The sequence below is a fragment of the Stegostoma tigrinum genome, chromosome 6 (genome assembly GCF_030684315.1).
Source record: "Stegostoma tigrinum isolate sSteTig4 chromosome 6, sSteTig4.hap1, whole genome shotgun sequence".
NCBI lineage: Eukaryota > Metazoa > Chordata > Chondrichthyes > Orectolobiformes > Stegostomatidae > Stegostoma > Stegostoma tigrinum.
The window spans coordinates 106,231,107-106,247,388 of NC_081359.1; the positions used below are offsets into that span (position 1 = coordinate 106,231,107).

Below are 16,282 nucleotides of genomic sequence, written 5' to 3' on the forward strand. Positions count from 1 at the left end.
GAGGGGTTAGAGTTTTAAGTAGTAGGGCTTTATGGTTAACAGTTCATAGTTGCTTATGTGTAGTCAGAATCTAATTTCTTTTACAATAAGTTATCGTTGCCATTAAGTATTGAAACCCGGTCTGTGCTTTCTGTCTAGTCTAATCAGACAAACGCTGGATTTTGTGACCTTTGATAAAATCTTTAAAAACATATGATTGCCAGGATAGCGGCGCTCGAATTTCCAGAGTGAGGTGTAACAGAAGGATCAGATCTTTCCATTCGCTTGGCTGTTACCAAGGCAGTTTCTTCAAAAGCGTAAAGGCACATGATTAGAAGGACAGTGACTGGAAATGCTCAGCATAGCAGGATGCATTTGTGGAGAGATACATGGGTTAAACATTTCAGATCATGACCCTTCATCAGAGCTTGGAACAAAAGGGCCAGGTCTTGTTGCACTGGGAAGGGGGCAATGCACTAAATGTTAGTTGCTGCTGTAAGTTGGGACTCTGAGGAAGTCCTGATGAGAGTCCAGGGGCTGCAACTGTCCCAGGAGGAGTTTTAAACTTGTGATGGGTTGATTTGCACTGCCCCGGACATAACACAAACATCTCCCACACTAACATAATAAGCAGAACAAGCCCATTTAATTGCACCCACTAGAAACCTAACCGTCGAATTCACTGCCACAGAAAGCATTTGAGGCCGAAACATCGTACAATTTCAATAAGGAATTGGATACAGCACTTGGGGCTAAAGGGATCAAAGGAAATGGGGAGACACTGGGTACAGGAGACCGAGTTGGATGGTCAGCTATGTCCATAAAACTGATGAGAGCAGGCTTATTGGGCTGACCCCGTTCCCATTTTTCTACGCTTTCCTATAAACCTCTTGAAAAAAGCTCTCTCAATTTGGCAGCTCATGTCAGCAGAAGGTGGGGGGGGGGGGGTGGAAAATAGAGGGCTCTGCCCACTGTTCCTCTTTGCTGCTCGATGGCAGAGATGAAGCAGGCAGGACTGCATGGTCCAGACAGAAGAATGCACTATAGCACAAACAAACAAACGGATCCTCACTGTTCAGGGTGGGGGTGGTGCAGTGGTCCCTGCATTATCACTGACTGGAGCATCCGTGCCATACTCTCCACAGCTGCTACCAAATGCAGCTGGGATTTCGGACCTTCCTCGGTTTAAATTTCCAATTCCCAGTAACTGGTCTTGTTAGACCGGGAAGCGGTGAGAAGTGACCGTGGCGTGGCCTTCACTCACCTGATTATGCAGCACTGGTCCCTGTTATTCCGTTGCATGTTGAAGTAGCAGTTGTCAGCAATGGCGAAGATGTGTGGTGGCATTTCACCGATCTTTCGGTTGGTGTAATACCGGATTTGTTCAGCTGTGTAGATTGGCAACAGCTGGTAGGGATTCACCGCGACCAGGATTGAGCCAGTGTATGTCTGAAAGCAGAAACATCTTTGTAAAAACGTGCGCAAGTCTGCCAATATGTACAGCTACGGCCAGAAGAGGAAGTCAAACAAATTTTAATTCATTGGAGGCTGGAAGAACACAGCAAGCTGGGTAGCATCCGGAAGAATGGCTTATCCTTTCTTCCAGCCTCCTGTTTATCTACCATGGATTCCAGCATCTGCAGGGTTTTTTTGGGTCTCTAACCAAAAACTTCTAATTCATTGTCTCTGTGCCACAGAAACACCGAGAAAGTCATTGCTCAATTCTGCATTGCCAGCTGACCGGCAGAGGGTCAGGTATTAACCCCCAATGGCAAGTTACCCTGCCTCAGTGCTATGGATAAAAATCAGGTTCGCTCCCTGCCACACACTGCTCCTGCGGAGAATTCCCTTGCATCCAGTACATTGCCTTCCCCATTTAAGTTGACAATAGCAGATTTTAACAGTGGAATTGACTTTAAAAAAGTTAGCCCTCGAATGCAATACCCTACGAGGGGAATTGAGAGGTACAATCTAGCCTGCCCTTAAACACATCTGCATCTGAGAGCTGCTGGTAACAAGTCTCAAAGCTCTGGGTGAAGATGCTCAAAAGTTCCCTGATAGATCTCTCGGGGTGGGTCTCCAGGTTTTGCTCACTCCCAAGACCAGCAGCAATCTCTCACTGCACTCAAGACTTTTCATTAATGCTGTGGTCAGCCCTTGGCTTTCTACTTTTCAAAACGAAGTGACCCAGCCTGTGTCTCCTCTTCACTAGAGGTATCACCGTTCCTTCACTGGGTCAAAGCCCTGGAACTCCCCCCTCCCAGCAGTACTGCAGTAGGAGGTCCACCACCCAGAAAAGAGGCCCAGAGGCTGCACTGGTCAAAAACCACCATGTGACTAGTCTAATTGTATTTTCCATCACTTGGCTCATAGCCCTGTATGCTTCGGCAGAGCAAGGTCTATTTGCGGTAGATGGACAAGGACATAGCTCATCACCACCTTCAAGGAAACAAAGGGGCAGGCAAAAATGCTGGCCCAGCCAGTGACACCCAGGCCCTGGGGGCAAAAAGAAAAGCATCAATTTTGATCATTCTTTACTCCCAAAACTTTCTCCAGTGAACCTGTAAGTATCAGCACACACACCACCCCCGCACGCACCCCCCCACCCCCCGCCACCAACAGTGACACTATGGATTGGATGCAGTACTTTGGGTGCATTCTAGAATAGAATCCCTACAGTGTGGACGGCCCAACAAATCTACGCCGACCCTCAGAGCTTCCCACCCAGACCCATTCCCCAAATCTACACATCCCCAACACTATGGGAAATTTAGCCAATCCACCTAGCCTGCACATCCTTGGACTGTGGGAGGAAACCAGAGCACCCGGAGGAAACCCACGCAGACACAGGGAGAACATGCAAGCTCCACACACAGTCACCTAGAGCTTGTTTTGTTTTTGAATCATGGCTTCATCGACCCGTCTTCGTATGGAAATATACCACCTCCTTACTTTTCTCACTGGATATGATCCCCCCAATTACCTGTGTTGAAACAAACATCCAGAGATGGTTTACAAGATGTTGCCAGGGTTCGAGCTATAGGCTGGGGCTATTTTCCCTGGAGCAGAGGATTAGGGGTGAAAATCACGGCAGGCATGGCTCGGGTAAATAGACAAGGTCTTTCCTCCAGAGTGAGGGGGGAGGCCAAAACGCTTTAAAAGAGGACCTTAGGGGCAACTTTTTCCACAGGGTGGTGTGTGTATGGAAGGGCTTGAAGGGGCAAATGGCCTACCCCTGTTCTTATGTAGGGTACCTCCTCAAGCAGAGCAGTGCCAGATTCTCTCAACATCTGGAATCAAGAACTAACAAGACTCAGCTGCACTGAGGCACATCTGTAAACAAGATCATATAGAATTCACATCCAGCCCGTCTCCAACCTGAAGTGACCACTTGACGGATTGTCTTTAAAATAAAGTTTTAAAAAAGGAACAAATGCAACATGTCAAGCTTCTTTTCAAAAACCAACACCAACAAATATTGCCCAACACTGAAACAGGACACTGATAGCATGAATCAAGTTACACAGGAGCAGGAGGAAGTCACTTATAGGATGATAATGGTCATATAATACACTGATGAAAGCATTAAAGAAAGAAGGTGCTGTTAATGAGATGGGAAACCCAATACCAATTGAGCCATGCAGAGTGCAGCCTTTGAAGATGAAAGGTGAATGGCTCTGTGTGTCATTAACTTTTGATACTGAAGTTAGAATTCGTGCTCATGTCTGTTACTCACCCTCCCTCCACAGTTTGTCTGCAGAAAAAGTAGGTAATTAATTAAGAGCAAAGGCTGGGGAACAGATACAAAAAAAAGGCAGTTTTGAAGCAAAGTTTTGTATTTAAACATTTATATAGTGCCCATCATGGCTTCAGGGTCTCTCAAAGTAGTCAGTGTAATTACTGTTACAAAAACAGGAGGTATCAAATGCAGAGGAGAACCAAAAGAATTAAAATCATTCCCTCATAACAAAGTATGAAGCTGGATGAACGCAGCAGGCCAAGCAGCATCCCTGCTCCTGAGATGCTGCTTGGCCTGCTGCGTTCATCCAGCTTCACACTTTGTTATCTTGGATTCTCCAGCATCTGCAGTTCCCATTATCTCTGATCAGAAATCATTCCCTTGTCTAGTTTTTAAACACTGCAGCTATGATATGCAAGCAGAGTGCCAAAAAGCAGCAGCTCATTGGCCACACAGCTCCCCTTCTGCCACCTCATGACCAAACTGTTTGATGTGTGGCCCCAATAGAACCAACAAGGGTGGAGGCCACTCTTTCCACACCCAGGGAAGTCCCAGCATTGAGTGGCAGACCAACTCAGCTCGTGCCACATGTACCATCTAGATGTGTATACCAAACAGAATACACAAGGTGACAAGGGAGGCTTCACCAAGCCTATATCAGGGTCAATACAATGTGCTTTCATCCAAAGCACCTTCTACTGCCCACATTCAATTTCAAACTTCAGTACATTTAAATCAGGGAACAGGTCACAAAGCTGGGGTGAAGTGGCATTCCACTTTTGCTGTTGTCATTTTAATGAGTAGCTCCAATCCCAGCAAAGTCCCACTGTGCAAGCAGTCCCATGGAAGCACATTGAAAGCAATTGGTAATGCTGCCATAGTCCCAGAGGACTGTCAAGGGAGGGGGCAGAAATCACAACACCAGGTTATAGTCCAACAGGTTTATTTGAAAACAACCTTTGAGCCTTGTTACTTCATCTAAAAGGTGGAGGGAGGCTCAGAAAGCTTGTGTTTTCAATTGTTATCTTGGACTGGGGTAGACAAGATTTAAAGTGGGGAGCTCGATGAACACAGCAGGCCAAGCAGCATCTTAACATCAGCTTTTCTGCTCGGCCTGCCATGTTCAACCAGCTCTACACCTTGTTATCTCGGATTCTCCAGCATCTGCAGTTCCCATTATCTATCCCCCACCCCAGTCCAACACTCTGGCACCTCCGTTGGGGGTGTAGAAGGATGACTGGTGGTGAGTCTAACCACAGGACCGACAGTTTGCACAAGGTGTGGTGTTGAGAAGCTGGGGCCTTCCTGATATTCTTGGTTGGTGTAGGAATTTAACCCAACATTAACAGGTGTTAATTCACTAATCAAATTACTCACTGGGTCCAGCCTTCAGTAGATTAAACTTTTGCAATGGGTTTGCGGGATTGGCAGGGAGTAATTTAAATTGTTGTTAAGATGGTCAGCCACTGCAATGGACAAACACCAACTGGTTGGTTTGGCAAATACAAGAGGAAACAGCTACTACCCTCACAGCAATTGAGCACATCTCATTCCTCAAACAGAAATGCATGACCCATTCACTGCTCTCGAAAAACTTTACAAGATGATGCTTCATACTCACGTATATTAGACGCTCCCTATATCGGATGAGGAGGTTACGCAGAATTCCGGCTTCGTTCAAGTCTCCCAGGCGGATCATATCTTCCACCCCATGGATGGATGTTGGATGCATCGGCTTAATGTTGGTGGCATTCTGAGGGGAAATCCAATGCTCCTGGAGGGCCAGAAGGGGAATGGACACAAGTGAGTCAGACAGTCATGGTTTACAACATCACTCCAGTTCAACAAAAATTAAATGGTACAGCCAATTCTTATCAGCTTCGATGCAGAAAATAATTAATGGTGACTTTGTACACAGATTAAGGAAGCATCGCAACTATCAATTTAAAGACACCCTCCACAAAGTCAGATGTGCAGCACAGCAACAGACTGTTTGGTCCAACTCATCCATGCCAACCAGACATCCCAATGTGACCTAGTCCCATTTGCCAGTATTTGGCCCATCTCCCTCCAGACCCTTCCTGTTCATGTACCCATCCAAACGCCTTTTCAAATTTCTAATTGTACCAGCCTCACCACTCTCTCTGGCAGCTCCTCATTCCATGCATGCACCACCCTCTGCGTGAAAATGTTGCCTCTCAGGTCACTTTCTACCTTTAAGCCTATGCCCTCTAGTTTTGGGCTCCCCTGCCCTGGGATCTCATCTAAGCTCGCTAAATATGGGAGGTGCTTGAAGACGAAGACTAGATAACATTCCTGTCCTAAGACAATGGCTCTCTAGTCACAGGAAACAGTATAATGGCAGAGTAAAGGGTGTGGGGGGGGGGGGGGTGTTATGATTCAACAGTTGAGCAACAACTGAGCATTAAAATTAATGCTGAGGACATTTTTGCTTGTGTTACACAGAACTCGTGCAACTTTTTGCACATGTACAATGACCAGTACTTCCTGACAGCTCTTGCAGAAAAAAAAAATAAACCACGCAAATAAAAAATAAACTGTCCCATGTCTTTTTAAAATCCCTCTTCTCACCAGAAGATGTCCTCCAGGCACAAAAATCCCCCAGCTTAAAAAGGAAAAGACACCTACCAGTCACTTTATCTATACTCATGATCTTATAAACCTCAAAAAGTCGACCTCATGTTCCTATGCTCCAGTGAAAAATATCCAGTCTCTCCTTGTAATTCAAACTGTTCATTCCCCAGGAAAACAAACAAACAGTTAGCATGAGGTCTGATGACTCTTTGCCAGATCTGAATTTCTCTTATTTCAGGATTACCGAATCTGCACCTGCAGTAGCCCTATAGCCGTGCTACAATAAATTCCCTGCATGTTGTAAGTGTTTACAACAGACAAGGAGCAGCAGAAAGACGATCAATTTCTCTAATGTGATCTGAAGGCCACAGTCGTCCAATGTGAATTTTGTTCATAAAACCCAAGGTTGGAGATATGCGTTTAAATAGGAGAGATTGAAGGACCAGATAACCAAACAGTAAAAAAAGGCATTGTACAGAGTCAGTATGAACAAGGCCAGAGAAAGACCCTAAGTGACGGGAAATACTGCACAAAGCTGATCCTCCAGTAACAAATTTTAGAATTTACTGTCCATACAGCAAGCAACAGCCACGAGTATCATTATCAGCTTATTAATAGGAGCCACAAGGGCGAGATGTAGGATTTGAGCCCAAGCAGATAGCGGCACTGGATATAACTTCACCTTTCAGAGAAAGCAGCCTCCACACTTCTAAAACAAAGTGGCAGAAAACAAGCAGCTGTTGCAGCTGGACAATAACCTTCTGTAACCATGACTTACCATATTAGTGCAGCAGAGGGTGGATAGTGTAATGTTACTACCTAACAATCCACCACCCCAGGACAATGTTAGTGTTAAATCCCACTAAAAGCATCTGGTTAAATTTCAATTTAGTAACATGTGGAATTATGCATCCATCAGTTGGAAAAACCCCTACCTGGCTCAGTATTGCCTTTTTAGAAAGGAAGGAAGGAAGGAAGGAAGGAAGGAAGGAAGGAAATCTGCCATCCTTACCTAGTCTAGCCTACGTGTGGTTCTAGACCTACAGCAAATGTAGTTGTCAGCTCTCTAAACAGAGAGAGGGTTGGGCAATAAGTGCTGGCCCATGCAGTGATGTCCATACCCAGTAAATTGTTTTTTTAAACAAATAAGCAGCAAGCATTCAAGAAGTGAGCACAGTGAGAGAGACTTGTGATCAGTTGCACTCTCTACAAAACACGCCAAGATCTTTGCCAGTCACATGGCACTACTGGTCAGTGACCTCATTGTTGCAAGGATACAACTGGAGGGTATGATTGTTTGGTTGCAATCTACGCACTGCCAGCAACAACCAGGAGAGCTTCAGAGATTGGCGTGATGGCAAGCACATGCACAAGGGAAGCTTTGTGACAAGCTAGGCCAGCTATCTGAACCAAATTCCAAAACAGAAGGTGAGCAGACTCTCCACATTAATACCATCCACATCACTGCACCAATCATGGGAGCTTTTGCCATCATTAATTGGTCCGAAGACAATTGGCAAACACTCACTCAAAACTAAGGCCCATACAGGGCCAGTCCAAACAGCCAGCCAGAATTCTAAAGGGTACACACCAGAAGTCAGTGTTACAACTTACAATAGCAAAACTGAAGGTCTATAAATGGGAAACTACCCTGCCTCTGAACCAGGAGACCTGGGTTCAAGTCCTACTGCTCCAGAGCAGTGCAATAATATTGCTGATCAGGTTCATTACAAGAGGTATCTAACAGAATAGCCACGCCTTGTATTGACACATTCATGAATGTTGCAATGCTAGATCTACCGGAAATCACAAGCAGCTCACTTGATGGATATTAATGGACCAGCACTAGCAGGATTACCAGCATGCTTAGATCTCAACATTACTTGAAACAGTCATAACCACTAGAGATATTAAAAATCACAAAGGCCAAAAACACTTGCAACGTGTCAGTCCAGGACTCAAAGACAAATATACCTGGATCATTTCCATTCTACGGAAAGCGCCAGAAGTGATAGTGTAAAGGCCCTCAGAATACGCAATTTCAATATCCAACCCTCCCAGAAAGTGCAGTGCCCTTATTCAAGAGGTGGTTTAGGATGAGCTGAACAATATAGAATGCAAAAGAGGTATTAAAAACCAATCGTGCACATCAACACAAAGACTTGTGCAGTCCTATTGCTTACAAGCTAAAAAGAAAGATGGCACAATTAGGTTAAATTTAGACCAAAGACATCTCTATTCTTCTTCAAAAGAAAAATGATATCCAGAAAAGTCCAGATGGCAGCAGAATGGAGTTCTAAATCTATAGGAGACACACACCCACACACAAGGATACTGTTTCCAGAGAATACCATTCGCTCTGCCAGTCAGGGTCATGGAATTTACAGAAGAATGTTAAAGGGTCGGAAACAGTTCAGAGAAGGTTTACCAGGTTAAACCCTGGAACAAGTGGATAGTAGATTCAGGAGGTGTCTCAGTTAAAACAAAAAATCATGAAGGATTGACCAGGGGGATGTTGAAAGGATGATGTTTCCTCTTGTGGGAGAATCTAGAGTCATTGTTCAAATACAAGATGGGATCACCCATCCAAGGCAGAGAAGAGGGAACTTTTTGCTTTCCCCTCAGAGGGGAGCGTGCCTGGTTTTCCCCTCATTCATCAGTGCATGCAGAATCCAAAATATTTTTAAGTGAGGAGATAGATAGATTCTTGATGATCATGGGGATGGAAGATTTAAAATCTGGGGGATATGCAGGAATGTAGGGTTGAGCTAGAAACCAGATCAGTCATGAACTTATTGAATGGCAAAGCAGGCCTGAAGGACAGAACGGCCTCATCTCACTTGTACGTTCAATCTGTTCCAGTAGCAATAGAAAGTATATAGAGAAGAGTTTTATAATTCACCTTACCACAAATGACAGACTTCATAAGTAACTTTTTTTTAAAAAGTTAAAAGATAAAGTTTATCACAGTTCAGTTAATGTCACCTGGCCTCAGGAAAAGCCAATCATTAGTGACAGCATACACTGAAAACACAGCTGGGACAGGACTGCCATACTGGGTCAGAATTACAGTTTACTTGGCCAGTTGTATTGCTGAAGACATTTTGAGAGATTGGACTTTGCCAAAAGGAGCACAACCAAAACCTACACCTTGGTGAAGAGCACACCTTCATTGCAGGGAGCAGTCAGCTACTTGCCTCTATTCATTCAGCTCATGGAATCCATCCTGAACCAGGCAAGTCAAAAGAGGTGCATGAAACATGCCCAATCCCTAAGACAAAGACGACCTACAGTCATGCCTTGGATTTGTTTAAAACTTCTTAACATCACACATCCCAAAACAAATGAAATCCCATACATGTGTTTGAGCAGCAGGCAAAAGGACCATCAACACACATTCAAAAATCACTCAGACAAGCACCAATATTCTGCACAGCTACGAGCCCAGGACAATCTTTGAAGTTGATGCACTTTAGCAAAAGCCAGGAAGGCTCATCATTCATGACAGCAACAAACCAACAGTATTTCGATGAAAAAAGTCCATCATGGGTACAATCTAATTATTCCAGCATGATGGACAATACTTGCTCTGGTCTTGATTATCAGAAGGTCTTACACGGACCTGTTGGGTAAGCAATCATTATAGACCAAAGCAGATGGGGTTTCGGCTAACAGCGCTGTGTTCCAGAAAACTTTGATTGGTTAAACTACCAGATTTAAAGCAAGAAAAGAAAAAAAACAACCCCACACACCTAACTAGAATTAATGAACAAAGTGAGATGCAATAAAGAAATAACTACTCTACTGGAAAACACAAGAATTTGATTATTATCTGTTCCATTATATAACATCCCATAAACACACTCGCAACACAAGGCAAATTCAGTAAACAGATCACATCACATGCAATTCCAGCAGCAGAGAGAGAACCCCACTACTGCCGCCCCCACCCAGCCCCCCAACCTCGGTTTCAGCTGAAACTAAGAGTAAAAAAAAAATTCAACAAAACTTGGAGGGAGAGATGTACTGCACCTTCCAAACCAAGACCCCAACAACAACCATTGAAAGCCAAAGCTAAAAATGCCTGACTGTGGGAGCTTGACCCCCACCCATTCTGGCTGCTTCTGTTGGTCCCATTTTTAAATAAACATCCCAAGGCCTCATAAGCTCTTTGCTTCAGGAGTTAAATCTATAGATACCTCAGTGCCTCTGCTTTAAAAATCTCAAAAAGACAAAACACACCTCAAAGCCATATTGTTATCACAAACTCACTGTGGAAAAACTGATCACAGTGGAAACAATTTGCTGCAAGACACTAACAAAACCAAAAAGGTAAAAACAGCTCCTTGGAAAAGTACAGGAACATGGACTTTGTTATTTGCTACAAGCCCATTACCTAAACAGCCACTGAGAGAAGATCACCAAATCCCAGTGAGCATGCCGAAATGCTGCTCAGTTTACAAGGGGGCAATATTGATACAGCTTGGGGGAAGTTGGCGGGGCACTTAAGGTCAAATCTAATGACTTTTGTTCAACACCAAGGCAACCAGCTCAAAAAAGTTATCAAGTCACGATTGAAAACATTTTTTGGAATAATTATTGTAGAAAGATGGCCAGACATGATCCAGCTAGCACAGAGCAGACAGATCAACCAGTTCTCGTGAGATGGGAATGAATAAAGAGGATAGTTTATAAATTTATAAACTGGTGCTTGTACAAAAGCCTTTGGCCAGGACAAACCATCACAGCTGTAGCACAGACATGTATGAGCAGAGGAAACAGTATCCTGTGCCAGGTATCATGTGTACTGGGCCAGCGATCAATGACAATGGCAAATAAGGAGATATAAGGCAAGCAAGAGTTACCAACCTCATCAACACCAAAAATCTGTACATTTTCCCCTGTCCCCCAAAGATAATAACAGACTGGTAGTTTTCACATAGCCCGCATGTAACTGTCCAAGTTTCCAACCGTCAAACGGCTCAAGAACAGCATATGGTGGACTGTGTTGAATACTTAACCTTTGTCTGTACAGTGACCACAATACACAGATTGATCTTGTGTGCAAAACAAGGCATAAGCCAAGTAACAGCACCCTCATGACACACCAGATCTAACCATCTTGCCGAAAGAACGGCCTGAACCATTAAAAATAATGAATATAGGCTTACCGGAGCCAAAGGGAATAACAAAAAACAAACTTTAAAGGCAAGTTAGGATAATGCTGCTAAACATTCACCTGTCCAAGTTCAGAAATAGAATCCCTACAGTGTGGAAGCAGGCCATTCAGCCCATCAAGTCCACACCAAACTCCAAAACAGCATCCCCCTCATACCCATTGCATCCCCACAACTCTGCCCTTCCCATGGCTAACCCACCTAACTTACATATCCCTGGAGACAATGGGCAAATTAGCACAGCCATGCACTTCTTTGGACTGGGGAGGACACTGGAGCACCAAGAAACCCAGGGAGACATGGGATGGACCTGCAAACTCAGACAGACAGTTGCCAGAGGGTGGAACTGAACCTGGGTCCCTGGCACTGAGGGTTCGAAATATGGAACAAAATATCACAAGAAACCAAAAAAAGGGGAGAATAAAGATATGCACCACCATAGCGTCAGTAATGCACTTACTGCCAAATCTTAATAAAAAAGGGACAGAATGTTAGAGTTGCTTCAACAAAATGGACCCTGGTCATCGACAGTAGGAACTGCAGATGCTGGAGAATCTGAGATAACAAGGTGTAGAGTTGATTGCTCCTCTGATGCTGTTTGGCCTGCCGTGTTCATCCAGCTCTACACCTTATTATCTCATAATGCAATCAGGACAGATTGACAAAATACCACGTATTAAATACTCAAACTGATCACTTTACCATGTCTCTTTGTAAATAGTTAGATAACATATCCATATTTGCATTCAGTTCATGTTTTATTTCCTAAAGATAAATTAAAAATTGTGTCACTGCTTTCAGAGTTGAAAATAATCATGAGCTAAGGAGCACGATCATATGACCAGCAACATGCTAGACTAAAGATCCTTGGACAGTTTTAATTATTCAAGTATTTGTCAGTTTATCTTCTAATTGAATGTGCTTGAGATTTGTACTATATTGAACCTACATTAATTGATCAGTTAAGAGAGACTGAGAGCAGTGCTCAGAAACACAACACAATGACAAGTCAAGTCAAGTCAGGTAAAGAGGAAGTACAACAAGATCTAGGTGTTCTTGTACATCAATGAAAGCAAATAGGCAGGTACAGCAGGTAGTGAAGAAAGCTAATGGCATGCTGGCCTTCATCACAAGAGGAATTGAGTATAGGAGCAAAGAGGTCCTTCTGCAGCTGTACAGGGCCCTGGTGAGACCACACCTGGAGTATTGTGTGCAGTTTTGGTCTCCCAATTTGAGGAAGGACATTCTGGCTATTGAGGAGTGCAGTGCAGGTTCACAAGGTCAATTCCCGGAATGGCGGGACCATTATATGTGGAAAGATTGGAGCGACTGGGCTTGTTGGGACATTCTAACATTCTGCCCCTTTTTATTAAGATTTGGCAGTGATGCACCACCATAATGTCAGTAATGCACTAGGCTTAGAAGGATGAGAGGGGATCTGATCAAGACATACAAGATTATTAAGGGATTGGACTCTCTGGAGGGGGGAAGCATGTTTCTGCTGATGGGCGAGTCCAGAACCAGAGGACACGGTTTAAAAATAAGGGGTAGGCCATTTAGAACAGAGTTGAGGAGAAACCTCTTCACCCAGAGAGTGGTGGATACATGGAATGCTCTGCCCCAGAAGGCAGTGGAGGCCAACTCTCTGGATGCTTTCAAGAAAGAGATGGATAGCGCTCTTAAAGATAGTGGAATCAAGGGTTATGGGGATAAGGCAGGAACAGGATACTGATTGTGGATAATCAGCTATGATCATAATGAATGGTGGTGTTGGCTTGAAGGGCCGAATGGCCTACTCCTGCACCTATATGTCTTTGACAGAATGATGACAGTGCTAGCCAAAAATGGCAGAATACTCACATTGCCTTCATCATCCACAACCTGAATTTGGCCAGAGTCACAGAGTTTCACTACTGCCCCGATAGGAACTTCAAACTCACGACCAGTCTTCAGATCCAGCCAGACGTAATCCCCCTGGGAGAGAGACAGATGGCTCATTGTCAGTTTTTTTTACCAGAGGGGGAAAGATTTATCTGTAATTAAATCTCCATTATAAATTTTATACCTTTAGTGAAGTGTGCAGGCTAGGTAGTTATATTACTAGAGGCCCTAACCAACATTTTACACAATTCCAGCATCAATTCCCTGCTCTTCAATTCCATCCCTTGGCTATTGAAGGTAAATATCCCATAAACTTTTTTTAACAATCACTTTATCTAACTGTCCTGATACCTTAAAAGGGACCTGGTGTACAGATACACCAAGGTCCCTCTGATCCTCAAGCACTCCGAGGGTCCAATTGTTCATGTTTCCTCTTGCTTTGTTTGTTCTTCAAGTGCATCACCTCACACTTATCCAGACGGAATTCCATATGTCTCTGACCAACTCATCTGGCTAGCCTGTCTATAGTCTCCAGTAATCTCAGGCAACCATCCTCACTATTTAACACCCCATCAGTTTCTGTATCATCTTGAAACCCCTTCATTTCTTTATTCATTCATGGGATGAGGGAGTCACTGGTCAGGCAGCATTTATTGCCTGGAGGGCAGTTAAAAAGTCAGCCACATTGCTGTGGGTCTGGAGTCACGTTTAGTCTAGACCAGGTAAGGACGTCCCCTAAAAATAAGCCAGATAGGTTTTTCCTTGACCATATATCCAGTGTCTATTGTCATCATTGAAGTCTCAACGCCAGATACTGAAATGAATTCAAATCCTGCCTCAGCAGGTGGTGGGATTTGAACCCAGGTCCCCAGAGCATTATCTTGATCTCTGGGTTAACAGTCCAGCGGATAGTGCCTCCCTTGAGGGTAAGTATTTGCTGGACTGATCGCAAGGCCATTCTATAGCTTATGGTAGTGGTAATATTGCATTATGGCAGGTTATGGAATTTAAAGTAAAGTTAATTTGAGTCTGGAATTGAAAATAACAGTGGCTATGAATCTGATGGTGGCGGGGGGGGGGGGGGGGGGGAGGTGGCAGTAGAAGATGAATGCAAGGAAGTGGTAGGGGGAAAGGCGCAGGGCAAAGTAGGGAAAAATGTGAAAGGGGGAGTGCATAGAGAGACAGAGGAAGCAATCACCTAGTAACCATGAATGCAATGCATGCACACATCTCAGGCATTATCTATGCTAACCCTCAAGGAATTTCACGAGCAATAACCATTCCAATGTCATGACAATCACAAAATGCTCAGCAAAGGCAAACTCAGTAAAACAGATGGTCTCACATGCAATTCTCTAGTCCAGGAGGGGGAGAAAAACAAAACCTATCAAAGAAAAACAGATATAGGCAGTAGCAGGGAGAGGTGTACTGCAGCTTCTAAACCCAAGCGAACCTGGCAACAACTGCTCCTGAAAAACCAAACAAAAAAACTTAATCCTGGTTCTGAGAGCGCTTGACCTCCACCCATTTCAGGCTGCTTCTATTGTTCCAACCTTTTCAAAAAAGGAAAAACCTCAAGGCCTCAAAAGCTGCTCATTGGATTGAAAACAGACAGCTGTGTACTTCAGTCTTAAATTCTCTCAAAATATAAAAAAAAAGGACAAAATACACCCTTAAAAGGGAACATTATCATACGCCACTGACACTTAGTAGCAGCAGTGTGTACAATCAAGATGCACTGCAGAAATTCACCAAGGCTCCTCAGACAGCACCTCCCAAACACAACCACTTCTCTGGAAGAACAAAGGCAGCAGATACATGGGATCAACCACAGCAATGCCTCTACCTTTGAGCCAGGAGACCTGGGTTCAAGCCATACTTGATCCAGAGATGCATAATAATAACATCTGAACAGACAGGAGTAGAAAGCTTTGATGAGTGCTTACCGGGAGGAGCGTGTGCTGGTGTTTAAGCACTAGATTGACGTTAGGCAGCAGAGCCCATTTCCCTTCGTCCTTCTGATACAAGTCATCATCGAGCCCTCTGCGTGTGTACATGTCCTGGCTTCAAAGCTTCACCTCACAAAAACCGCAGATGCAGCAGGCCCTCAGACATCTAAGCAATGCCCAAGTGCGTTCCTGTCATCAACAACTGCAGTTAACGTCGCCATGGACTCCAGTGCCACACAGCAGGGGAAGAGGAAAGAGAATCTCAGCACAGAAACACAGCAACCTCTCGATAGGGCCAGTGAGGAAACACAAACTAATCCCTCTCTAGCGTTAACAGGAGCACACCTGACCCCATTGTGGGTGTAAGATTTCACGAGATTATGCTGCCTTTAAAAAAAGGCAGCCATATCTGGAGCGCCTCCAGCCAAACTGCACAGAATAAGACTGATGTTTCCTCAATACCAGCACCCGGTCAGTCTCTTCGTGTGGGACCCTCTCACATTGGTCTTGTCCTTTTAATTTGAGCCCAGATATCAGTCATCTGGCAGAAACAGCTTGGTGAATTATAAGCCAGGCTCTGTCGAGTTACAACAGGTATTCATTAATCCATTTGACATGTGCAATACTGTAAGCACTCATGCATTAATGTGATTACAACCTCCCTGGAAACCGTCTGGGAGGGGGAAGGGTGAGGGACAGAAGATCATGGCGGGGGGGGGGGGGGGAAGAGAAAAGGTGGAAGTCATCCATAGCTAATGACAGCAGTTGTGAATCATTTATATATAAAAAAAGTCTGTGTCGTACATCTGGTCTTCAGTTCCGATTGATGAAATTCTCTCAGTGCTGTTCACATGACACCAAAAGGCCCACCTGCTCTGGGATTGGCCAGAAACTATGCCATTTTGCTCAAAAGGCCATGCTCTGAGCTGTCGGGGTAAGTTGGGGGGTGTGGGGCGGAATTG

At 44.4% G+C, this 16,282-nt stretch overlaps 1 protein-coding gene across 2 annotated transcripts in view; it reads right to left on the minus strand.

The window, feature by feature from the left end:
- Window positions 1-15,804, minus strand: part of myo7aa (myosin VIIAa) — a 152,878-nt gene extending 137,074 nt beyond the window's left edge. For both annotated transcript variants that reach the window (XM_048532748.2, XM_059646833.1), the window contains exons 1-4: window positions 15,318-15,804; window positions 13,351-13,464; window positions 5,340-5,492; window positions 1,244-1,428 (exon numbers count right to left, since the gene is read on the minus strand). In XM_048532748.2, coding sequence (XP_048388705.1) covers window positions 1,244-1,428; window positions 5,340-5,492; window positions 13,351-13,464; window positions 15,318-15,428 — 563 coding nt within the window. In that variant the 5' untranslated portion in view covers window positions 15,429-15,804. The remainder of the gene's footprint in view (window positions 1-1,243; window positions 1,429-5,339; window positions 5,493-13,350; window positions 13,465-15,317) is intronic.
- Between the last annotated feature and the right edge of the window lie 478 nt (window positions 15,805-16,282).